Raw genomic sequence first — 26961 nt, 5'->3', positions numbered from 1 at the left:
GAAATGAGTATCCTTTTTAATATACTTTCATCACATTACATTATTTACAGAAAAGGGAGAAAATATAAAAAATATTTTGTCCTTCCTTTTCTTCTGTTAATATATTTGTCCTCAAAACTAGTAGATCTGTTGTTTTAAAATCCAGGAATGTTTCAGGAGAAAAAGGCTTTGACATTCTTCTCTTATTTCTTTAAGTAGTGAGAACATTACCTGATTATTTTTAAATAATAAAACAAAACCATCCAGTATTTGTTAACTTTTATGCAATTTAATTGTGAAACATCATAGCTCCTCTATAGATGTTATCTCCTTGCTGCCTGCACTTCGAACTTTAATGGTCCAGAGCAATGCATAGCAGAATCAATTAAAAAATGAATCAATACTTAATCAAACCTAAGGCACAATCATCAATTAAAAGAATCAGTCTAAAATAATTCAGTAAAGCCCTTGGGTCCAAAAAATAGCAAATAGGCAACAGTTAAGCTTTTGGAGTTTGGGAAATGAGGCATTCCTCCATTGAAAATAATGTCTTTCACTGGCCACCCACCTAACTTCTTTGTGAGTACAACAATGACTAATAGTTTTTAACATTCTGGATAAAATACAGTTAAGAACAAACAGCTATCCTGTTTTGCTCATCTTCTTGATTATACTCAGGGATTTTTAGGATGACAGGAAGACAAGGAAATATAGAACTTGACAGGGGAAGAGCAAAGGAGGCCTGGTCCAAAGGAAAGAAGATGGAAGGAAACAGAACAAAGATGTTGCAATGAAAATATTATTTTTACTCTTACCCTTTATTGCAAGTATCAAAACTTCATACACAAGGATCTAGTTCTTTCTAGAAAATCAGTGGTTGTTCCACTGCTATAGAAATAAATGTTTATTTTGGTTAAATAACAAATTAAGTATATCAACCCAAATTCTTGCCTCAATCTTTAAGAGTCTAGGCTCAAGACTTCTAGTAGCATTTGGTATGCATTGAGAAAACTGGGAAAAGAGATCTTAAAATTCGGACTGGACCATTTCTAGAAGAACACATTTACAGTATAAACAAGTTGGGTTCCACAAAGCAACTGAGCAGGGGCTTTAGCTTCAAATAACCTTAAAACTGCAAGAATATACTGGGCATTTCTAGTTCAAAAGGAAGTCAGTACTGCAGCAACACTGCATTGGACACTTTGGGTCACATACTCGGCCCTTTTTTTTTTCCACTCCAGAAAGATGAAAAATGACCCACAGTTATTTGAAGTGAATGCTCTCCTCAATCTAATTTGTCTTAGAAAAAAATAGCAACATCATCAGAATAAAGCAGCATAAATTGCTAGATTAGGGTGAGTGGAAGTCCTGTTAACTTATCTTCTAATGAGTTAAGAAATTCAGAAATGATGGGACCAAAATGTATTTTATTTCAGTCCTCTTGGACTAGGGTAAGAGCTATCCACTATGAGTGATATATCCATGGCCTTGATATTAATAAACTAAGGTTGAAATTTCCTTCAACTGGTCAAAACTATCATCTGCTGGCCGAGTTCAGTATTTGCTAATAGATGAGCTCTTCTCCCCCCCCAAAAAATAGAAAAGAGATGCAACGAGGACTTGAATTACTCCATATTCAAACCTCTGACAGACACATTCATGTAAATTGATAATCTCATTGTATTTACCCTAAATGCCCGGTAGAGGCCCCTGCTCAAAGCATTACAATAAATGCAGGTGTTTGTTGTGAATCTTGCATATTACTAATCAAGTATATCTAACTCAAGTATTGCGGCATTTCTAATATTTTCACTCTTCTGAATCATTTTCTAATACGTATACTACTCTAGAAAGTAATCTAAATCACTTCTGACATTAATTATACTTTATTATACATCCGCAACAAACTCATTATACTTGCGGCAATTGGTCACCTGTCATAATTACAACAGCTGTAACAATATTTAGCAATGTTCAAAAAATTATAGAGCTGGAAAAGAGAATAGAAAGTATCTAAGCTAATTCCTTATCAAGGCCCTAATTAACTCACTTTTAATAAAGTATGTTTCCTCTATGTTTTAAAGTAGTATGTACTGAAAAACTGCCCTGGGAAAATCTGGTTTTCAAGAGTGGCATACAAATTTTAAAAAATAAATTATAATAAGATCATATGATAAAAAAAAAACCTACCTGATCTTGAAAGTTCTTTCTGTGAACTTAAGGAACTACCTTTCTTCACTTTTCAGCTGATCAGCTTAGAATTTGGCCAGTTTAGCACTCATAATGAGACGGCGATTAATATCCAAATCAAAAGTACTAGTTTCTGGAAAGAGACCTAAAAGCAATGGTTGCCCTATAAATGGGATGGGGGTTAAATAATGGTTGATCTAGTAGTACATGTGAAATAAAACGGCTTCAGTCTGAATCTTTAAATACCCAACCTTTCTTCCTTTTCCTCCTCCTATTTCGCTGAAGCCTATAGAATAAAATCCTCAGGAATATACTTCTCTTCCAGAGACCTGATACGGGGCGTTTTAAATAGCAATGCTTTTTCATTTGAGTTCTTTAGCAGATTCTTAAGGATTTTTCTCAGTCTTGATTTTATTTTCTGATTCCTTAGATAGAAGACAATTTATAGGCTACAAATAGAGAGCAGGGCTTTAGGGAGTTTTAAACCAGGTTTTACTCAGATGCCAAGTGTGGGTCTTCAACTTTCCAGTCAAATAAAATACTAGCTACTACTTCACAGGAACCATTGACACATCCTATACAGCATGGAAGGAAAAACTGCATGTCTTCATTTACTGTTTCTCGGTCAATAAGTCAGCTTTACAGAAGAAATATTTCATATTCCATCTCAGTTTTTAAAATTTATTTTATTAGGAAAAAAGCAAGCTTTAGGTTGCAGTTCTTTGCATATTTCTATTATGACCAAATCCCAGAAACTTAGAGAACTGATAGAGAACTTTTTTCCCACTGGGCTAGAAATGTGGGGAGTATGTTTTTCCTTGCTCATATGAGCAAGGGAAAAGAAAGAGGTTAAGGCTGCATGTTTGTGCCACCAATGGAAGTGAAAACACACAACAGAGATCCATGTGTGTACTTGTTTGTGTGTGTGCACAGTCATGTTTTGTTTAGACAGGATGGGGAAGGAGGAAGAAACTTGTAGCTGGTACTCCTTTCTTAGCCTCCATCATTGGAACAGTGATATATCTCTGCAACCATTTGGAAACAGCACCAGCAGCTCTTGAAAAATACTTTTAAAATTGCAAAGATAGAAAAGAATACATGGGAGGAAAATCTGCTTTTAAATTCATTTTTTTTAAAAAAATGCTACAGGTAGAACAAATCAATTATTTTACAGATGAGAGTTAAAATAGATCCATTTTGCCAAGTGTGTGTGCAGTAAATCTATTTGTTGCCATTATTTTTGTCTGAATGGCAATTAGATTTTTATAGGTGGAAGAAATGAATTTAATTAAGGCTCTATGTATTTTATTAATTTAATTATAAATCTGTACTTAATCCTTTGCCTGCTAAATGGTAAAGTTTGAGTTGCTAAATGGTAAAGTCTGAGCTGAAATTAATTCTAAGGGACTTCATGGACCACAACCATACTTTTCTTCACCAATCCCTTCTTCTAGGATGCTGTCCAAATTCCAAGTGTAGCCTACAGTCCTGGTATTCCCCAGAAGTCTCCCATCCAAACTCTAACCAGACCTGACCTACACAGCTACCATGCCCAAACAAGGTAAGCCGGATGTTGTCATCCTCTGACCACCACCTCATTTTATGAATAACTATTTCTACGTTGGAGCCATAAAGCAACCTTAGCATTTCAAAGGTTGAAATCAAGGCCCCCAAAGATCACTTACCCTGACTTTTGCATGATACTCCTTGTAAATAACAGCTCAACTATACCTTCAATTTCAAGGCTCAGCCTGGAAGACTGCTACGTGATAAAATATAATCATGTCATAATCACACACCTCCAATAGAATCCTTTAATTATAAACAAAAGTTTATCTGCCTTGAATACTACGAGATGTTTCACCCTCTCGCAAGAATGTATCACTATTTAAAATTCCTTATAATTTTTCTTGCATTCTCCTAAGGACAGACTAGCCAAAGCATTTGTTATAATAAAATAATGAGTCACCTGGTCCTCTTGAATGTCAGTTCAAGATTGATACATAAATATAATATGTAATAATATTACTTAAGATTAATATTATGTAAGTGTAATAATAGCAATTAATATGTAATAATATTACTTAAGATTAATATTATGTAAGTGTAATAATAGCAATTACCATGTTGAACTGTTGCATTCAAAACAAAGAGTTTGTGGCATCACAGTAACAACTCTTTTCTTCCACGTCTGCATTTTAAAATGTCCCCATTGAAAATGCACAATTCTGAGGTCTCAATCTGCACTTTTAAATTGCTAACAATTAGTAGAGTTTTACAAAGATAATTTTCTAATTTTTCACTTTAATACAGTCTAGGTGCAAATCTCACATGCCCACTAGAAATTATGAAATGGCTATTCCATTGGTAGTGGAGGAATTGAAACAGACCTATCTGGACATAACATGCAAAAACTATTGGTAAATGTTCTGTCCATTTATATACTACTATTTTCAGCGGAGGATATATTTTTTTCTTAGAACAATTATGAACAATTTAACTACCATCTGCCCATTACAAAACTCAGTTGCTTTACTTATTCCTATTTACTTATTCTACCCTAATGATGCTCCAGAAGTTCTTAAAAACCTGGCTCTTCTCCCAGGCCCTGGAGTTGGGTGGCTGCTAAGTCCCTGTTGAGTGTTCTGTGTAGCAAACGGAGTGTGTTTTGTCCTGACACGCATGGTTTCTTTTGTCTACATTTCTATTTCTACATCTGTATATAATAATGTAAGCCACCTAGAGTTACTTAAATCTCTAGCCTTAAAATAAATAAATAAAGCAAGCAAGCAAGCACTTTTGTTTATCTGCTATTGTTTCAAAAGGAGCAAGATGGCATCTCCTTATTTTATAAACCTACACTTGTATGTTCTGCATTGTAAGTGCTTTCTAATCAAACATTATTTGGGGACTATGAAGAAAAATCCACATTGTTTCCACATTTTTGTTTGAAAACGTCAAAAAAAAATCCACTTTGTAAATCGTTGATCCAATGTAATTTTGACTAAAATAAAGGACAGAATTTCAGAGGTGTTTCAGATTTGGAATGTCACTGCAAAATGGCAGTGCTGTTAGCAACAATAAAAAAACCTCACTGCAGCCATGGCATATATAATTAATAGCCCCTGATTGCATTACAGTTTAAATTACTGTCTTGTCACTTTTAAGGTTGGTATTTTAAAAATAATGATGAAAAAAGCAATGCGGATTGAATTGGAAGGGTTTTTTTTTTTAAAAAAATTAATTTGAACACAGTAAGCACTGACCGCATATATTAAGAGAAAATGAATTACTTCAAATTGTGAATAACATATAACTTCAGTAAGAGCTCTATCATAAGCTCTTTATAGTGAATCGCTTTTGAAAAATTCTATTTCATCAGTCATTGAACATTTGCTCTGACAAGATTGATTGGGCAAGTCAGAAAACCATCATAAGAACCCATCATATCTGAGCAAAGTTCACTGCAGTTTTGCACTTTCATTTTTAGCCAAAAAAAATCACACTGAAGCTAGCAAAATCACAGGGAAGCTAGCTCCCCTCAAATATATCAAAGTCATTGAATTTTGAGAGAAAAAAACCCCATAGCTAAGAGGAAGAAACGATTTATTCATTTCTGAGAGAAGAGAGGTTTATATGGCCATAAAGACTTGTTTCTGGCCTGGATGACCTGCCCACCTTTCCTACATATTTTGGTGCTGTTGTAATTTCCAGGCAAGAGCAATGGATTTTGCATAACTCCAATGGTGCTCTTGGCATGACATACTGTTAGAGAATGTAGCAGTTATGTCAAGTAACTTCCCATAATTTTTGCATTATTTGGAGAAACCCAAGTATGAGGCTTAATCTGACCAAGCTAGTATATATTAGGGTAGATGAAAACAGATATGAGGAAGTGAATATTAGGAGAATTATGATCCCTGGGGAGGCCTTCTGCTGATGTTATAGTAATCTATGTTGAGTGGAATGTTTTAAGGCTCAGGAGCCACAATTTAGCCTCCTGACCTTCTAGGAGCCACAGGGGGTGAAGCAGAAGATGATGATGTCACCAGAAAGGCCAGGCTGAATTTTTTTCAAACTTTTTTTTTTCTTTTTTCCAACATTTGAAGGATAGGAATGGGAGTGGGAAGCCTGTTATTGGGCAAACTGCTCCAACTCCTAAATTTTAACTCCAACCCCCAAAATCCTGAAAAGCTGTCCAAAACTGACATTTCGGAAATGATTTAGGAACATTTTTTCAGGATGTTTAAGGAATGAGAGAGGAACAATTTGCTTTCTTTCCCAGAAATCTTCCTCTGCCGTTTCAGGTTTTGGGCAGAAGCGTTAAATGTGGAAATGTGAAAGAAAACTTCTGGGTGATTTCCTGCTCCTATATATACTGTAACTTTAATCTTGCCAAAATAAGTGTTCCTGAGATTTATCCTTTTTGCTATCCAAAGTGGTTTTTGTTAACTCAGAATGCTAAAAGGTTGCATGTAGCCTGCAAACCACCCTGTTAATATATTTATCATATTAACATAATTACATATTCAATTCCCTCTTTTACATTAATTAGGATTCCTACTTCTTCACAATTGTTTTTCCTTGGTCATCCTATAAAGAAGAACAAAAATGTGTGCATGACTCCAGCCCTTTTAGATCAGATAATCCAATCTGATGAGAAATGATGTCTGAGCGAAAACTGTTGCAATGATGTCTATGGCATGTCAGTCTTGCCTGTTCCAACTACAACCTTTGCACAGTTAGCACATATCCCATTTTTTTATGGTACAGGATGCACAAAAATAAGTGGAGCTATATGTTTGCAAAAAAAAAAAAAAAAGTTCAAAGAAATAGTTATCCACATGCAAGCAATGTCTGGAACTCTTCATCCACAGTATTAAAATAGGTTCCTATTATATATTTTGGTGCTGTTTCACCATCTTCAGATTGTCAAACAAAAGACAAATCCCTCTGAATCAGCTGACTATCCTTAAATCTGTTTAATCTTAACTTTACTAAATTATAAATATTATGTATTTTTTTAAAAAAACCACAATCTCTCCATAAAAATTAAAATTACAGCTTACAAGTATGTGAGGAAATCTAATAAAAATAAAATCAACATACAAGAACAACCGTATCAGAATAATTATATCCCTGATTTCTTGTCAGCCTTTCCAGGTAGACCAGACAGGAAACACAAGATCAGCTAAGTCTACTTTATTGTAAGGCTACATTAACAGAATCTTGCAAGTCTGAAAGTACAAATCTCCCGCCATCTCTTTTTTCAGCCTGGTAAGTTAGGGCGGATCCTTTCTGAGTTTCTTTCTCTGCCTATTATGCCCCCGCCCCTTATCTGATCGTTCCCTAGGCAGCATCTCTTCCCCCGTCTCCCAAGGTCATTCCCACATACCATTACATTTCTATATAAAATCCCATCTCCAAATATACACACATACACACATAGCATGATATCCTAATGCCAGTATATGGCAGATTAATATTATGAATTTGAATCTCACATTATCAAAGTATAGTTTCACATCACGGAGCAGAAGAGATAAATCTATGGTTCCAGAACCACATGTGGCTTCTGTATCTTTTTGTTATGGCCAACAATCAACAGCAGTTTTATATAAATATTTTTAAAAAGCAAAAAACTGATTCAAAACACCCTAATCCAATCTGGAAAAACAAAACAAACAAAACAAAAAAACAAAAAAACAAGTTATCCTGGTCCTGCCAACAGAAGTACATAACTGGATCCACTGGTGTTGGTTAATACCTTTAAAGCCCTTCATGGCACAAGACCAGGTTATCTGAGGAATTGTCTTGCCCCAATTATATCAGCCTGCCCCACTCGGTCTGGCAGAAAAGGCATGTTGTGGACCCCATCAGTCAGGGAATTTTGGCTGGCCAGGTCTAGGAAGAGGGCCTTTTCTGCCATGGCCCCTGCCCTGTGGAACAACTTACCACCTGAGGAGCAGTGCGTCCCACCCTCATGGCCTTCAGGAAGAGATGGCCTAGGGGCCTGATGCCGGCTTGCATTGTTGGACTTGGCTCATGGGGTAATTGATTCTGCCCCCTCCCCCCATCATCTTGATTTTATAGTCTCTGTATGTATATAGACTTTTATATATTATTTTTTAGCTAATTTTCATATGGATATTTATATTTTTACTGCTTTTAATGTTTGATTTTAATTGTGAACCACCCAGAGTCACCGTCTGGAGGAGATGGGTGGCATATAAATTAAATAAGTAAGTAAGTAAATAAATAAATAGGGCACCATCATCCCACTCACTATGTCTCTCCAAATAAAGTTAACTGCCTTCTTGGCTACCAAAAGATTGCCCAACCCTACTAATTGTGTTTTCAGGATTGCTCTCTTGATCTGCGAACAGAAGAGCATCATTTTTCATTAGCTTTATTTGTTATGAGAAAAGTCCTTAATGAATCATGATGATGCCAAATAGCAACATGGGAGCAATGATGTCATCAATGATGTCAATAGAATAATTTAATTATATACTGTCTCTCTCAAAATGTCTAATGAGAGTGCGTAAGTTGCAGCATTTGTGTGTTGATATCACATGTAAGTCATCATTTGTCTCCCTCTTCACCCCCGATGTCCTGGAAACACAAGAAACACTTCTCAAAATCTCTTCATTACACATGCATTAAAAAAGAGGGAACTTCTGGTTACACTACTTGCTTCCTGAATCAATGACACTAACCATATGAAGGAAGCTAAACCATCTTATCTACTTATCTAATGTAAAATATGCTTACTTTATTTTCACAATTTATACTTCAAAAATTATATAACATAGATCCCATATATACCTCAATATAATTTACTTTCCTCTGGATTCAAATGCTTGTTGCTGTTGTTTTTACTAAGTTAAACAAATTTTTCTTTAGGACTGAAATGTATTATTTTTATTTTTAAACAAAGTTGAAGTTAAAAAGGCAATCCTGCTATAATTAGTCTTGTGCAATATAACTGAAACCATAAAGTTTAAACTCCAGTGTTTCTTTTTTCTTTCTCTTAAAAATTTTGGTTATAATGTTTTTATTCTGTTTTATTAAATTATTATTAATTATTGTTAGCCACCCAGAATCATGTAATTGAAACAGGTGGCTATATACATTTATTAAATAAATAAATAAATGTCAACAGAATAAAAACAATTGTTTGCCTGAAATGTGTTTCTGGGGGATTTTTTCCCATTTTGCAGTTTACTCTTTAGTTGCCCTTACCTGTTTTATTGCTGATTAAAGCCTCTGGCACCATGATAATATAGTACAGATGCATTAACCTCTGCCATCAGAGGGACCTATAATCATTGGGGCTTGGAGGCATAAGGTCTTTCAGAAAATTAGGAGATGAAGCATTAGGCAAGTGAAGAAGGAATGGGGAGGGGGCAACTTTCCCTCTCCATCAGAATCAACTCTCAAAGTTATACCCAGCTATAAGTGAGATAACTGCAAGTGGAAAATGACAGGCTTTATGCATGTATGTGTGATGTTATGTGGGAATGACCTTGGAAGACATGAGGAAGACCTGCAGCCAGGACAAAGGTCTGATAAGAGGCAACTCAGTCCACAGGTGGGGGAAAAGCACAGGAAGCATTTCAGAAGGGACCCTCCTTAGTTTTCCGTAGACTAAAAAGAAAGGATGGGAGGAACACTTTCAGTCTTGCAAGATTCTGTTTAATATAACCTTACAATAAAAAGGCTCCTGGTTGTGCTTCTGTCTGGACTACCTCAAGGGCTGACAGCATGACACCATGTATATGCACATTATAACCGTACATATGGGTATGCATGAACATATGCATCCATCTGTGTGTGTGTGTGCATGCCTGCCTGTGAGTCCCTAATCCATTAGTCAGTATTTTTTGAAGCCTGCTCCAGCTCTGTGAACTTACTGAATGTAACCTGAGTATATATGCATAGATTGTGTTCTTAAGTGGGGCTTATTCTGGAGAGACAGAGAGAGAGAGAGAGAAGTACAAATGTAGGTGCAGCCAACTTGATCTTCTTGTATGTTAATCTCCAAAATACACTGTTGTTCTCAGGCAAATAACTTTGCAGAAAGAATGAAATTTAACATAGGTAGAATTTCCAGCTAGCTACAAAAGGTACCTAAGAAAGACTGGAAATTCTGTGAAAGGAGGTACTGGAACACAACTGCAAATAATTCCTACTAGAAGAAAAAATGGGAGACATCTGATGACATCAGTGTAGATACACACAGAGCTTCCTAAACTGCTGAAAAGAAAGGGGGTCATGAATAGGAAATGGAAGGACAGAACTACAACCAAAGAAGGATAGAAAGAAGGGCCAGAGACTGTAAGGACTAGGTCAGAATGGCTGAAGCAAAGAATGAGCTGAGGTTTGCAAGAAATGCCCAAAGCAATAAGAAAGGTTTTTTCAGGTATGTTTGAAAAGCATGGCTGGGGGAGGCAAAAAGCATGGCTGGGAAATTCTGGGAGATGAAATCCACCCATCTTAAAGTTGCCAAAGTTGAGAAAAACACTGGATTAGATAATAGTACTGAGTAGAGTGTCTCAAGGCACTATCCTGGGTTCTGTGCTGTTCAACACTTTTATTAATGTCCTGGATGATGGGATTGAGATGATGATTATCATATCTGAAGGCGACACAAAATTAGGAGGATGGACCTATACTTTAGAAAAAATATAAGATTCAAAAAGGTCTACGGACAGGTTTGAACAATGGACTGAAACGAACAGAATACATTTAACAGAGAGAAATATAAAGTCCCACATCTGGGTAATAAATAGGAGATAAATATGGAAAACCTGGCAGTACATGTGAAAAGATTCTGGGTGTGTAAGTAGATCACAGGTTGAATGTGAACCAACAGCATGATGCAGCTGCTAAAAAGACATGCAGTTTTACAATGTATTAATAGGAACACAGAGTGCAGACTATGGGATATAATTATCCCACTCTACCCTGTCTTGGTCAGGCCCCCACTGGAATACCATGTCCAGTTCTGGACACCACAGTCTAAAAGAGACATTGACAAATTGGAGTGTCTGCAGATGACAGTGAAAGTTGCATTTATAGCAAGCTGGGGGTGAGTAGAAAATGATGGGGCAATTGGGCAGTATGGATATGCCTTTTCTGTCAAAACATTGTTCTTTAATTCTGGAAAAGTGGTACAGTGGTACCTCGGGTCACGAACGCTTCTGTTCATGACCAATTCGGGTCACGAACAGCACCGTTCGCAAAATTTTGCTTCCGTACACGAACGCCGGATCGGGTGATGAACAGGATCCGCATTTTCCTTGCCGTGACACATGGTTGTGGCTTCCTGTAGGGAGGGGGACTTTCCCTCCAAGCAATAACCGCCTCCCCACCCACCTTCCTGTCCTCCACACCAGAAATTACGTCGAGCAAGGTTAGCGTTCTCTTCGTACTGTATTTTGTTTCATATTTTTGCGGTTTAAAAAAAAAATACATATGGTTCAGAACAGATTAATCGTAATTACATTGAACCTTATGGGAAAATATGATTCGGGTCGCAACCAAAATCGGTTGGCGACCAAATTCAGAGGGGTCAGAACAGATTAACTGTATTTACATTGAACCTTATGGGAAAATTTGATTCAGGTTGTGACCAATTCAGGTCGCGACTAGAGTCGCAGAACAAATTAAGTTCGTGAACCGAGGTACCACTGTATTTATATAACAGATTTACTAACCAAAGCCCTGTATCTGGATTCTTTGAAAATATTAAACAACTGTATATTTACTGTAATATAAACTGATATATAGGAAAGGCTCCAAACCTAAAAATTCCCTGTGCACAAATGACTCTAACCCCACCATGCTACCCAAAATATTTATACTCTTGATTACGTTTCCCTCATAGCAAAGAACATAAGAATTTATAGATTTCATAGACAATGCTTATTAAACAAAACCTGTTGGTACAAAATAATAAGTCCTGTATCAATACAGTCACTTTCTTAAATGATGTCCCGAGATCAAAGAATGGAACAGAACTGACCTTGGATCGTGGTGGTGCTCGGATGAACCATTTACAATCAACGGCCTCAGTGTCAGAAGCTTTCCCTTCTTTCCCAATCTGCACCGATTCCACGATTCCTTCAGATCCTCCCATTTCAAACTCACAAACTGAGTAACAACAAAACATAAAGATCAAGCAAGAAGAAAGAAAATCAGATAAAATACAAAGGCTTTGAAGTGCTATGGAACACTGAACATACCGACCTGGCAATGGTTTCAAAACCCCAAGGTCCTTGAAGTCGGGATCTGAAAATGAAACCAAGAAAGAGACAAATTAGTCTGTTTCCCCAATACCCTTAGAAACGTTACAATCTAGCTTAATCTTAATTATGGGGATCTAAAGAGAACTACTAAAGTGAATTTTTAAAATATGATTTGTTCTTTTAAAAAGCAAAGTTACCCTCAGATACATAATTTGCTTATTTACTGAATTTATACTCTGCTTTTCCAATGAAGGGTAATGACTAACAAAAGCAAATAAAAGCACACAAGAAAAACTCAATTAAAATGACACCCATAAAACAGACGAAATCCAACTAATTATAACTTATCTGAACAGCCAACCCAGCTGCTGCAGCTATGGTTTGCCCAACTATTATTTACCTACTGGCACAAGAAAGTAATAAAGGAACTAGCCTCATCTCCACTTTCACTAAACGTGCATATCATTTGCACTCTTTGAAGAGTGCACATAGTTTATCCACCACTGGTGTAAAGTATATTGAGTCAGATTCCCTTTGCATGTTCTGCCAACATTACTCTAACTGTTATCCCATTCATTTTATTGCTGCAATTTCCTCGAAAAAAGGATGCTTGTTTAGCTAGGGAGAGATAATACCTAAGAGTCTTCTCCATTTCCCTATTCCAGAAGCTTTTGTAGAACTATCCACCTTGATGCTCTTCAAATCCCCAAGAGCCATCAAGAAACTATTCAAGTCTATCAGCTTAAACCTGTAACAAACAGACTTGGCAAAACAAACAGAATTATATAGTATTTGTTCACTGTACAGTAAAAAGTTAAGGGTTTAATACACCAAATGGAGGATCCTTCTGTCTATACCTTGAAGATAACTGAATAATCCAGGCATAAAGGAATACCACAATGATCACCTCTCTAGCAAATTTACAAATTTTGAGCATCCTGCAAGTGCTACATTTCCTGTTTCAAATATATTTGGTAGCTAGGACTAAGGCAAGAGCCAGTTTGGTGTAGTGGTTATGGCATTAGACTAGAAACTGGGAGATCATGAATTCTAGACCCACCTTAGGCACAGAGCCAGGTGGGTGACCTTGGGTCAGTCACTCTCTCTCCTTCCCAGTCCTAGGAAGGCAGCAATGGCAAGCCACTTCTGAAAAACCTTGCCAAGAAAACTACAAGGACTAGTCCAGGCAGTTGCCAGGAGTCAAAAACTGAATCGAAGCCCTCCTCCCCCCAAAAAGAATTAAGGCAGCTGCATGAAATTCAGAGGAAGTAAACTAAGATTTTAACCAATGGTGTTATTATGAATATTAGTTCAGATATCTAATACTCAATGCTGATTTTATTCTTGAATCTTTGAAATTGTTATAAAATGTACCATCAGTATATGGTACAATTAAAAAGAAAGAAGGAAACGGAAAGTGAATATTGAAACATTTACAAATAACACACACAGCTTTATCTTTGTATTTTATAAGTATGCTAAACTATATTTTACAGATATGAATGAAATGACAATGAGAGCCTCAGAAAGACTATTTAATTTTAACATATGTAGATAAAAGAAAATTTCAAAGAAATATGAGAAATTAGGTACTATTAAATATACTACTACGGTACTATATTTAATACTGTATATGATCTTCTATTTCAGTATCATAGAAATGTAGTGAAATTTGAAAATGCATTATTTTTCTCCTAAAATTATTTTTAGTGTTTATTTTTTTCTTTTTAATTTGTATTGTTTAGTTTTTTAAGTATATCATTTTTTTAATTCAATGGTTTTAAGTAAAATTTACAAGTTTTTCTTAATTATTCATATTTGTATTGCTGAAAAATTCTTTACATTATATTTAAAAAAATGGCCCACTAATTTCATTTGCACCTTTCTCTTCCAGCAACGAACTCAACTGTTCACACATGAAACAGTGCCACTTTATCCTGACAAAACCTTATTATTATGTGCCTTAGACTTGACCTATATGATACTACTTGGGCAAAGTAATAAGTGTGTATAAAGGAAAACAGCTTTTATACATTCTTAATAAGAAGAATGTTTTCGGCTAAAGACTCGTAACTACATTTGGAACAATTATACAGGTCATACAAAGCTAATAATAACTTCTTATTATGGTCAGGGTTCTGGAACAAGATTTCAGATGATAAATGGAACATGCAGGGAGAAACATGCTGGAACAGCACCATTCTTAATATATCCTGATCACAAGATCAGAGCTTTAATGAATATAAACAACAGTTTGAATTGGATCTGAAAACTACTGGCAATCACTATAGATTTAATAAAATGAGTTGATATGTTCTGATTGTATCATTCTACTCAATATTTGTAACAGCACATTGTTCAAATTAGCACTTCTTCCAGAGCAGCCCATGTTGAGTTTGTAATATCAATGTGATTTAGGCATGATTAACTGCAGCCAAGATATGTCATTGTCATAACTAATTTGAGTCCAACAAACCTCTTTACATATCTTGATCAAGGTTTCTAATAGGTCAGATACACTTGCACTGTAGTAGTTATATGTTTGAGTTAAAAGAAGAACTAGGCAATAATTGGACAATTACAAGGAAAGCATTTCAACCTCCTTCAGATAATTATCTTCCAGTTTAAAAGATATGATCTTGAGTACAGGTAGACCTCGCTTACCAACTGCCTCATGCAGAGAATGTTCAAAGTTACAACAGTGCTGAAAAAATAACTTTGCAACCAAGGTACATATTTATGACCTTCAGAGCATCTCTCTGTCACATTTTTGCCATTATAGTCAGTTAGTATGCGTTGTCCTGTGCCTGACCAATTTTTCCTCCCTTGCACAGCAAAGAGATTGGAGAGGAAAGGATTATAAGAGGGTAAGTGGGCACACAATGGGGAATATCCATCAAAAGTAATGTGCTAGCGCTGGCTGTTTGCCTAGCATGCTCGGGTCTGGGAGCCATAAACAGCCGGCGTTAGCGCATTCCTTTCAACATGTATTCCCCATTGTGTGCCTGCTTACTTTCTTGTAATCCCTTCCTCTCTAATGAATGCAAATACAAACATGAATTCCATTCTTGCTAATTATCCCACTGCCGGAGTGAGCATCCCAAAAGGGCAGGAGAGTGGGGGAAAAAAAGGAAAGCTAAAGTAAAATTGCAAGCACAGTCACAGTCACGTGATATTAGCGACCATATCACTTAGCAACCAATTTGCCAGTCCTAATTGTGGTTGCTAAATGAGGATTACCTGTATGCTTATTTATGTGAAAATAGGGTTGTAATTAAACTGGTAACCATGATATACTATCAAACAGCTTCCATATGGATACTAAGTGGATATTAAAACCCCAATAACAACAAGCCATAACAATTCCAGTACTACAGAGACTATATCTGTCAGCTTGGACATCGTGTTAATCAGGGATGTGAACAGACCATTAAAAAATAATCTTTATCCTGTTTTCTCTTGACTCTACAATTCTGTCCCATGTCAGAGATCCTTCATTCATTAAAGGTATTTCTCCTTCTGTGCATCATATTGTTGTTAATATTTGCTCTTTCTTACATAAAAAGTCAATTTATAAAACAGTGATCACCATTAAGAATTATTACTAAAACTCAAATACTTTGGGTTTATATGCAAAATAATCAATTTGTTTTAAAACATTCGAGTTTTCATTACTTGATCAAATCAAATCTTTATTACAGTTAAAGACCAGCATAAAGAGGGTGGGGTACAGTCAGTTAGAGAGCATAGAAAATACATCAGAGTCAATAATAATAATAATAATAATAACAACAACAACAACAACAACAACAGCCTGCAAGCAAGAACTGGTGGACTACAAAACCAGACTAAGTAATAGAAAATGAAGAAGCTAAAGTGCTCTGGGACTTTAGAATTCAAACAGACAAGCAACTGCCACATAACACTCCAGACGTAACAACTGTTGATAAGAAAGACAAAAAAGTATTTCTTATCAACATTACAATACCTGGAGAAAGCAGAACAGAAGAAAAAGAATTGGAGAAAATCACAAAATACAAAGAGCTGCAAATAGAAATAGAACGACTGTGGCAAGAGAAAGCAAAGATAGTACCAATAGTAATAGGTGCCCTGGATGCAATCCCAAAACATCTGGAGCACCACTTGAAGACCATCGGCATTGACAAAATCACCACTAGTCAATTGCAAAAGGCAGCTTTACTTGGAATAGCTTACATCCTGCGACGATACCTTTAACACCATCAAACAACAACTTCTGCCTATCCCAGGTCCTTGGGAAGGATTCGATAGGTGGATAAAAATGCCAAATCCAGTCTAAACATCTGGCTGACTATGTGACCAACAACAACAACAAGCTAAAAGATACAAAACAGAAAATATATATCTAAGAGGAGGGGTAGGCGCATTAGAAGGGTATAGGGGGCCATAAAGGTTAGTATGTGACAGACTGTATCTATCAAATTACAGAGCACTCTAGTATGACGAATTAGATGCTCATTAAGATTAGTTTATGGCACAAGTCATCATCTCATGAATTTTTACTATGCTGTGCAACATCACGATTTATTATTTTTATTAAATGTATTAAATATATTATTAAAACAATACAACTTACCTTACTGTCACAGGGATGATATAGTTTAAATTTAGATTAGCAAGTAGAAGGGCTGCAGGACATACTTGAGATAAATCTACCTTGGGAAAGGAATATAACATGTTTAACTTTTATCCACGGTTATGAAAATAAAAGGAAGCTTTTTGCTTATGCATTGAATTTTTCTTTCATTTCTCAGATAAATTCTGTCTACTATATCTTGTCAATTAGTGTTAATTAATCTAGGTTTGCTTTTTTCCTGGTCTAGAGCTGTTTTGCAATTTTTGATACAACCCAGCTGGTTGCAGTAGTTTTGAGAAATAAGAAAAGGGATTAATATTTGCTGTAAGCTGGCAAGAATTTCTCAGAAGCAAGGAAATTAATTTGGGTGTTATCTGGTTGCATAGGTCTGTACCTGGAAGGAATCAGCAGAGGATCCTTAGAGATGCTAAAGTAAATAATGGTAGGGATTAAGAGAAGCAATAAGAAGATTCTTGGTAGACTGCTTGGGGTCGGTAAAGGAAATCAGAACTAGGAATCTTAGGCAAGAGAGTAGGTCTGTTCCAAAGAGTAGAGAGATGGAAAACAAAATTCAGAAGAGTTAGGGAAGATATAAAAAGCTGTGGATGTATAGACTCACACAGATACTCATTAATTAATTAATTAATTAATTCATTCATTCATTCAAAACACTCATATAGCTGCCCATCTTAAACCAAACTCTGGGCAGCTTACAACCCAGAATAAAACTACACAAACACACACACATACATACATACATACAAAACAAAACAAAACAAAACCAATGACCCAAAAAAACAGAAAAAGCTGTCACCACAGCCACAGCCACCACAGCCATGTGGCTCACTCAAGCCTCACCCTACCCCAGTTCTTGGGGAAGAGCCATGTCCCCACATACATGGGAGATCAGGGAGAGAAAGGAAGAGATGGAGAAGAAGAAGAAGTTTACTCCGGAACAGTGTTTCTCAACCTTGGCAACTTTAAGATGTGTGGACTTCAACTCCTAGAATTCCCCAGCCAGCCATGGGGAATTTGGGAAAAAAAGGAAACAGTTGGCCTAGAAAGGGGCAACATACAGAATTAAAAGGAATAAAAGATACAGCTTTCAGTCAATGAAGAAAGATTACTTATAACTAAGTAAAAGACAGCATTTTGCCCAGCTGAGATTCCATTCCCTGGAGCTAAGAAGGGGAAGGTAACTTGGAAGGCACAAAGGATTCAGGGGTATCTGTTGGCAATTCTGGAAAAAGGAAAGATGGAAGCTGGCAATTTCACTAGCAAGGAAATTGCCCAGTGGCTTAGCTGGGGAAGACTGAGACTTGCACAGCCAAGAAGAGATGTGGACTGGACCACACAGCATGTAATCTAGCCCAGAAGACAGATCAAGCTTCAGGAAGTAACAGAACATGAGACTCTTACACGAGACTCTTCCATAGACACCTGTTGCTGTGGGCATTTTGTTAGGGAGAGGAAAGAGTTGGTTTAATACATACTGTGCTTTAAAAATGTAGTGCAGCTTATGGAAAACTACTAATTCTTTTGGAGAGCATGAACTGCTAGCCCTTAGTAAACAGGATACACATGGAAACTTATCCTATGAGCAAAACTGTTTAGTACTGCTTAAAAAAATTATTGTACTTTTGTTTCTTTTCTTCTTTCTGGATGTTACTGCTTTTCTAAAGCATTTACCATCTATCTGGATGTATGTCTTATATGCCAGTGTATTTCAGAAACAACTCCTGGTGCTTAACAGCACAACAATTACAAATACAGTAACATTCCTATAGTAACCCAAAAAATTACATTAATTAAATTTAAATGCCTATGGTAAAGTAGCAGTAAAAATTAAAATCACAATTAAACAAGAACATCATCATAACAACCAGATAGTATCATCACCACCGCCATCACCCCAAAAAAGCTTTCTAGAAGTTATCAATTTGCTTCTTGAAAGCAATTAATGGGACCAATCTAATTTTTAGAAAGAGACTGTTCTATAGTATCAGAGCCATGAAGGAGAAACAATACATCCTGGCCTTGTTGTCTGTTCATAACCAGAGGATGGATATTGTTCCATATTTTCCTTACTGGATGGTCCAGGAGGGCAGAGGGGAATAACCACTTACAGTCTCACCCCTCACTCCTGGTTGGACATTTGGCAATAGGCTTTGTTTAAAACAGGGTCCCCCAAAATGGTAAATGTCTACCCCCAAGGGTTGATGGGACTATCCATAATTGTTGAATGAACTAAATAGAGGAGCAATAGCTACTTTTAGAAAAGGCTGGAAACCTTTTATGGACTTTTTGCTGAAAATGGATAAATGGTGATCTCTGGATATACTGACTAAAAACAGCTGTGTATGAAGGGAACTATGTTACATAATTTGGGAGGGTGGAAACAGTATTAACTGTATTTGTAACTGCTGCAAAGAAGATTGGAAATCACTTCTTTAATTTTTTTTCTTTCTCTTTCTTTTCTTCTATCTTTCTAACTTTCCTATTTTTCTTTTCATATCTTATTCTATTTTCTATTTTCTATATTCTTTTTTTATTTTTCTGGGGCTTTTAACTTTGTAAAAAAAAGTCAATAAAATTATATAAAAATAAAATAAAATGAATTAAATAGGAGCCAAAGGAATCTTGCTTGCAAGATCTGTTCCTCAAATCCAGGACAATTTCAAATCCAGTGACAGTAAATAAAACTTACCCTGCTTAATATAGTTGGGCCTAAAGTTTTAGCTTTTTTCACATAATGACTGATTCCCATTCCTATCTTTCAGCATCAACTATCTGGGACTGCTACTGACAATTACATATTGAAGTTAGCCAACTGAAGGAGAATCACTAGGCACACCAACAAGGTCAAGCATCTTTTCTGAAAAGAAACAAGACCACTCACTGAAATGGTAGCAAAACGTTCTTCAGTAAGGAGCGGGGGGGGGGGAGACTTAACCTACAACTATTAAAAATAATAGGAACACCTACTTCCTCTAAAATGTAACTGACATTATCCACTCCCAACTAATTATGTGCAAAACTTGTATTAACTTAGCAAAGGCTCTTCCTACAATGACAACAACATAAATCTAATTAACTCATTAGGAATTCTAATATTACCTTATACTATTCTATCTGTTCCTATTGGGGCCTTGGATATTTACCCTAATTTTGCTTAGGAAGTAATCAAGGGCTACAGATGGAGAGGAAAACAATCAAGGGAAGGCTAGATACACAGTTCTTTAATTAAAAAAAAAAAAAGGACTGGAGTGAGAAGAGGGAAGAACATTATTTGGTCTCATTTCCCTATATCTGGCTCTCAACACTGTCCTATGGAACTGGCTGGCTGATTTGTTTATTATATTTATATTACACCCTGTCCCAGATAGCTTACAATGGACAATAAAAACATCATTAATGTCCATTGAAAGTTAAGAATAATAGTAACAACAACAATATAAATAGAGACATAAAATACTAAAAATAAAACAGTAGCATTAAACATAGGGAAAATAAATATATTTTGAACTCTGGGGAAACTAAAATTGAGAGGGCTTGTTTCAACTCCAATGGCAATTTATTCTAAAATACAGCCCTGCCAAGAAGAAAGCTAAGTTAGTTTATGTTAATTGAATTTGTGTCAGGACCCACAGAAGTTGTTCCACTGATGTTCCAAAAGTGCAGGATAAATTATACAGGAGCATACAGTCCTATAATTATTTGAAGTCTAAACCACATAAGGCTTTATGGACTACCATGAGCACCTTGAATGTGCATCAGAAGGCAAATGGCAACCAGTGAAGTTATTTCAACACAGGGGTAATGTGGGACTCAAAGGAGGTCCCCTTACCACTAATGGTATTGCTTTTTGAGCCAGCTGCAGACCATCTTCAAGGACTGGCTGACAAAAAGCACAGTGGAATAATCCAGTCTTGAATCACTGAAGTCAGACCTCTTTCCTCCCAGAAGGGACACACTGCTGTACCAACTGAAGCTAATAAATGACCATCTTCTTCACTGAAATTATATGGCTGTTGAGCTAGAGTATCCACAGACTGCAGAGATATTTATCAGGGATACAGTCCCATCCAGGGACTGTACATCTCCCAGGTACATCTCCCAGATCTTGACATTCAACCCCTGGAGTCAATAAGAGGTTAGTCTTCTCTGAATTCAGCTTCACCTTATTTTCCCACAGACAGTCCTTTATAAACTGGAGATTCATGGAAGCTCAAGTAACATCTAGCTCAGTTCTCAGGAAAGAACAATTATAACTAAGTATCATTAGCATAATAATGGAATCTAGTCCCAGCCTGGAAATTATACTTTCCAGCACCTTCAAACAGATATCAGTATCAAGAACCACAATGTTCTGTTTTGTTTCCCTTGATATTGATATCTATATGAAGGTGCTGGAAAGTATAATGTTTCAGAGACCATTTCTTACTGGCAAATAGCAATTTTCAATTAGAAGTTGATAAACAAGTACTGGCCTATATTCAAGGTCTATGAACGTTATGGCTCAAAATGGCTCACAGGTACTCAAGCATATGTTTTAATAATGATGTTACTACAATTCCAAGTTATCAAGCAGCACCACATTTTCTGTTTCAGCTCTCTCATTCCTGGGTCTCAGACTGGGCTTGATTATCTTTTTCACTTTTTCTGTGAGTGCTGTTGGCTGATAAATATCCTTCAGTTGTGACTCTTTGACTGATAAGTGAGAGCAGATACACAGAGCTTGGTTTCAGAGAACACAATTAGTCTCCTGGAACACTGCAGTGGCCACTGGTAGCAGGAAGTGATGGTGACAGAGAAGGCTATTAGTACCTTGCATCCCTCAAATGCAGTAGGAGATGTTTCCCTGTGCCAATTTGGAAAAACGTTTTAACCATGAGTCCAGTCAGCTTCTCTCCAGACCAGCGGTTCTTAAATGGTTTGATCCAATTACTCCTTTTCCCAGTCTCAAATAATGTCATTACCCCACCACACAAAAATCAGACTCTGTCATTTTACACAAGAATCTCAATAGAGGCAGTCCCAAAATGGATCCTCAACTCACAAACAAGCAATTCTCCCATTACCCCCAGGAAATGCCCCAAATACCTCCAGTTTAAGAACCACTGTTCCAACTTTTCTGAAAGACTGAGAAATATAAGAAACATTATATATGCTATATAAGAAAGACTTATATAGACTTTTTGCTAAAAGAAGAAAGAAAGAAAATGATGATTTATGGATCTGAAGATTAAGAAAGACATGGATTAAATGAGGGGGTGAAGGGACTTGTATAACATCTAAGAGGAAGGAGGGACAATAAGATTGTAATTTTCTGTTGAAAAGAAGGTTGGAAGTCATTCATATATTTCTTAACTTTAGCTTTTTTCTCTTTTTGTTTCTTGCACTTCCTCATTTCTTTTTCTCTTTCTTACTTTCCTTTTTTCTTTCCATTTGTCTTTTATTCTATTAAAAAAATCTTAATAAATATAAATAAATAAATAAATAAAAAAGAACCATTACTTCAGACAGAACGTTAGAAGAAGAACACAGAATTCTGTTCTTCTTAGCCAGCCCTGGATTATCCTGTAGCATTTCATGACCTCACATAACAGTAGGGCAAAGGGTTGCATAATAAGCCCTATACACTAGCGTCCGTTTGTTTGGAGGGAGGGAATTCAAACCCATCAGTCTGATGACAGCAATCCAGGTTATCCCTTTTCTACATGTGACATGACACCACAATCGCATCCAAAAGGGCTATTTTGATAAAAAGCATCCAGAGCTATGGATGCTTATGGCCCTGTGGCCTTTCAGAGCTAAAGACTGTCAGTCTCTTAAAGCTTTGAATTAGTCCATCCCTTTGTAAAGACATATTTCTATAGTCTATATAGCAAGAACTGCTGTGAACCATCTAGGCCCTTCTTCACTGCTCAGTGGGATTTGCCTTGTCGCTATTTGTATCAATTATTCTATAGTGATATAATTTGTAGTATTTTTAGTTGCCTCCACCTGCCTAGCTTTATCTTTATCTATCTGACTGAATCTGATATATTCCAACTGCTTCTGCTTGATTCAGCTTCCTTCTCCCCTTGTGGGCCTTACAAAAAGGACTAGAGTGAGGTCTGGACAAGAATGAAGGGGAAAGTAGAGAGTAAAAACCAAGGCAAAATAATTAAATGATACAAGACCCAGGAGAGCTAAAGCCCATCTGCTGTACCACAGGATTCCAGGTAAATATTTGAGCAGATACAAGAATAGATAAAAAGAAGAGTCTCAAGAATCTTTTAACATGTAGCTGAGGTTGGAAACTGATGCCATGCTAGCAGTGATACGCAGTTAAGTTAGAAGGTCAGGCTAGCTACAAAAGATAGAAGGAAAAATGCTCTCCAAGTGAGATCAATTCAACATGGACACATCTATATAGCAACATTATGTATTTATACATTTGCAAACTGCCCCAGCCACACAGCTCTGGGTGGTAGAAATGGTTTTTCATTGCCTCTCTCAGTGACTATCTCTAGACTTGCCTCTCTACAGCCCTGGAATTCTCTGTAAGTCTCCCATCCATGTACTAACCAGCACTGACTGCTTGGCTTCCCAGTTCAGAGAAGGTTGGCCAGATGCAGCTGCATAAAGGAAATTTGTAGACAAATTCTAACTCTTCTTTTACATGCCAGTCACCCACACTTGCAAATCTAACTGTATCAACAATGAAACTGTATGTTAAATTGCATATTATGCTGCCCTTTTTCCTGTTCCCCCTCCCCCCCCCGGTGTAAGGGCCGGATTCTCAACCCAGATCTCAACCGAGGTATTGATCATGGAGCCTAATCATTTCTAGTTTTTATTTTAAACAAAATAGCACAGTACACCTGTGGGTGGTCAGGCTTTGGTTTTTTGTTTGTTTTTAAAACTGGCCAATCAGACACAGTTTTTAAAAGCAAAACTTCCAACTGGCAGCAAACGTAAGTCTGATCTGATTGTAGAAAAGACAATAAAGACAACCCAAATCATTGTGAGATGGATTGATTTTTTTGTTTATCAAATTTGTCACCGCCTGTGATGGAATGGAATTATGAAGGCCAGACTCAGGGAGGAAAACATGTTCTTTCATCTCCTGAGGAGTGAGGGAGAGATGAGAGGATGAGGCTGGCACCTCCCTGAGGAATTCATAGTGTTATGACTGGCATTACTTGGGAGCTGGAGTTTCATTCTGGGAAGATTCTTGCTAGAGGTTGTAGCTAATAAACATTGCTGGACTGAATTTACATGGTTTCCTGGAGTTCCTTGGGCTAGGCCTGACATCAATCCATTCCATCACACCGCCCATCTCGTTGAAACGACTCTGGGCAGCTTACAGCAAAGATAAAATTCATTAAAATGCAACATAAAAACAGTCCTAAAAATAAATAGGTTCCAAGAAAGATGGAGAGTTGGTGAGTAATTCCAGGGAGCATCGTCAGGGGACTAACCACACCCAGAGATTGGTAGAGCCCATATCGCTCCATGCACACTGACAGAGCCAGGTCTTTAAACCTTTTCAGAAAGCCAGGAGGGTAGGGCCCTGCTGCACCTCTGGGGGGAGAATATTCAAAAGGGCGGGGGCAATGGGAGAGAAGGCTCTCTTCCTGGGCCTCACCAGCCAACATTCTCTCACTGATGGGATCTGCAACATGCCTTCTCTGCCTGACCATGTGGGAAAGGTTGATGTAATGGGGGTGAGATGGTCCCTCAGGTAACCTGGACCCACTATAATGAAAGCCTTAAGGAAAAATACCTGCAAAATCGATGCTGTTAGTGAAGGAAGTCCAAGGGTCTCTAAGCGTAGCAGGATAATTCATGCAGAAGAAGGAAATCCCACCTCTAATGAGATTCAACATGTATAGATACACTGCAACTCAAAACCTCCCCTACAGAAGTGTAGGCAGCACACACCTATTTGCAGAAACAGTATCCTACAATAAGGAAGCATTGCAATGCATAGCAACCCCCCCCCCACCTTCAGAAGGTACAGAGATGAGCACACTCCCCGCATCCCAAACTGAGGATTATGTAACTATCTGTGTCTTTGTATAGTTTTGCTTCCTGGAAAGCCATGTAGGGTGATGGGGGGGTGGGGCCAGGCAGAGTTAGAGCTCATACTATCTTGCCACACACAGAATTTAAATGCCTTTAAAATGCCTCCCAAAAGTTAAAGAGGAAATTCTTGTTTGCATAAGCCTAGTAAATAATACTTAAGACCAACTGTAAAAAGAGTTCAATTCAGAGGAATGAAGCAAAAATATAGAAATACATACTCAAATGAAAATAATCGGTATAGGAGTCAGAGCAAAACACTCAGGCTTTCAAAAAGACCAACTGAGGGGGAAGCCATCACTCCCCGAGTCTTAATTAAGACAAAGTAATGGGTATGGTGAATTTACCTAATTTAGTAAAATTGGGTGGGAAAAAAACCTGGGAACAGTTTTTAAAAACTATATTCATCAAATGTTAGAATGAGCCAGTTCTCCATTGATATGGTATTATGATAATGGGAGATAAATAGAAGTTCCAACTGATGTTTCTAGAGATCAATTGATTATGTGCCATTAAGTTGTTTTCAACTTCTAGAGACCACATAGGTAGATTTTTCTCCAAAACAATCTATCCCTAAACTGGTCTTTCATGTCTCCCAACGGTGTACTCAGCACCTCTGTAACTGAGTGCTTCCACCTTGCTGCTGGTCATCCTTTTCTTCTCTTTTCTTCCACCTTTCCCAGCATTAGAGTCTTTTCCAGAGAGCTGGGTCTTTGTATAATGTGTCTGAAATAGGATAATTTGAGCCTGGCCATTTGTGTCTCCAGTGACAACTCTGGGTTGATTTGTTCAATGATCTATTGGTTTGTTTTCTTGGGTGTCCATGAAATTCTCAAGAGTTTTCTCCAACGCCAAAGTTCAAAAGCATCAATACTCTTCCTATCCTGTTCTTTAATGTCCAACTTTCACTTCCACAGAGTGTTACAGGGAATACCATGGCTTGCATGATTCTGATCTTTGTAAGTACAGACACATCATGGCATTTCAATATCTTTTTCAAGGCTAGCATGGCTGCGCTACCAAGTGCTAGTCTGTAGCGTATTTCCTGAGTGCTTGTTCTTTTACTGTTGATGATTGATCCTAAAAGGCAGAAGCTATCCACCAGTTGGATATCTTCATTGTCAATTCTAAGGCTGGTTGTTCTACCTGTTGTCATTTATTTGGTGGTCTTTATATTTAATTTTAGTCCCATTTTTTCACTTTTCTCTTTGACATTTAGTACTAGGGCTTGCAGATTCTTTGCATTTTTGGCTATCAGGATAGTGTCATCAGCATAGTACAGGTTATTGATGTTTCTTCCTCCAATTTTAAAACCAAACTCATCTTCTTCCAATCCAGCTTCCCTTAATATATATTCCACATATAGGCTGAATAAATAAGGGAAGAGTATGCAGTCTTGTTGCACTCCTTTGCCAACCTGGAGCCAGTCTGTTTCCCCATGTTCTGTCTGGACTGTGGCTTCCTGATCTGTATACAAGTTTCTCATGAGGACAATGACATGTTCTGGGATTCTAACTTCTGGAGGAAGAAATGGAAGACTGAAGAAGGCTCCAAAAAGTGGACCTGACGACTGTGGCTGAATGAAGAGCCAGTGAGTAAACTGGTTCTTCAGTAACTCCTCTCTGGATAAGGAGAGGACTTGAGATCACCTACAAGTGCTCCAGACAGCTGCTCGTCACAAGGAGACCACAAGATAGTGGTCTCCGGTGGGTTTAGAGCTCTGGGAGATGAGGGAATAGCTATCTTGTTCAACCCACGGTTGATGCCTTCGAAAGGACACTGGGTTTGCATATTTCCTTTTCTAATCACTTTCAGAAATTGCTTGTTACCTGTTTTTCAGCTATTAGGAAC

At 37.1% G+C, this 26961-nt stretch overlaps 1 protein-coding gene across 1 annotated transcript in view; it reads right to left on the bottom strand.

Annotated features, from left to right (window-relative positions):
• The window catches only part of NETO1 (neuropilin and tolloid like 1), a 122010-nt gene that overhangs the window by 36501 nt on the left and 58548 nt on the right, over positions 1-26961 (bottom strand). Inside the window, exons 6-7 of the mRNA XM_007431743.3 lie at positions 12424-12465; positions 12200-12327 (exon numbers count right to left, since the gene is read on the bottom strand). Of these exons, the coding sequence (XP_007431805.2) occupies positions 12200-12327; positions 12424-12465 (170 nt within the window). The remainder of the gene's footprint in view (positions 1-12199; positions 12328-12423; positions 12466-26961) is intronic.

The sequence above is a fragment of the Python bivittatus genome, unplaced genomic scaffold, assembly GCF_059951505.1.
Source record: "Python bivittatus isolate LINGU-HERP-01145 unplaced genomic scaffold, Pbiv_v1 ctg000840_np1212, whole genome shotgun sequence".
In the NCBI taxonomy this organism is placed as follows: Eukaryota; Metazoa; Chordata; class Lepidosauria; order Squamata; family Pythonidae; genus Python; species Python bivittatus.
Note: the sequence above shows the minus strand (reverse complement) of the source record. Positions and strands in the feature narration are given on the sequence as shown.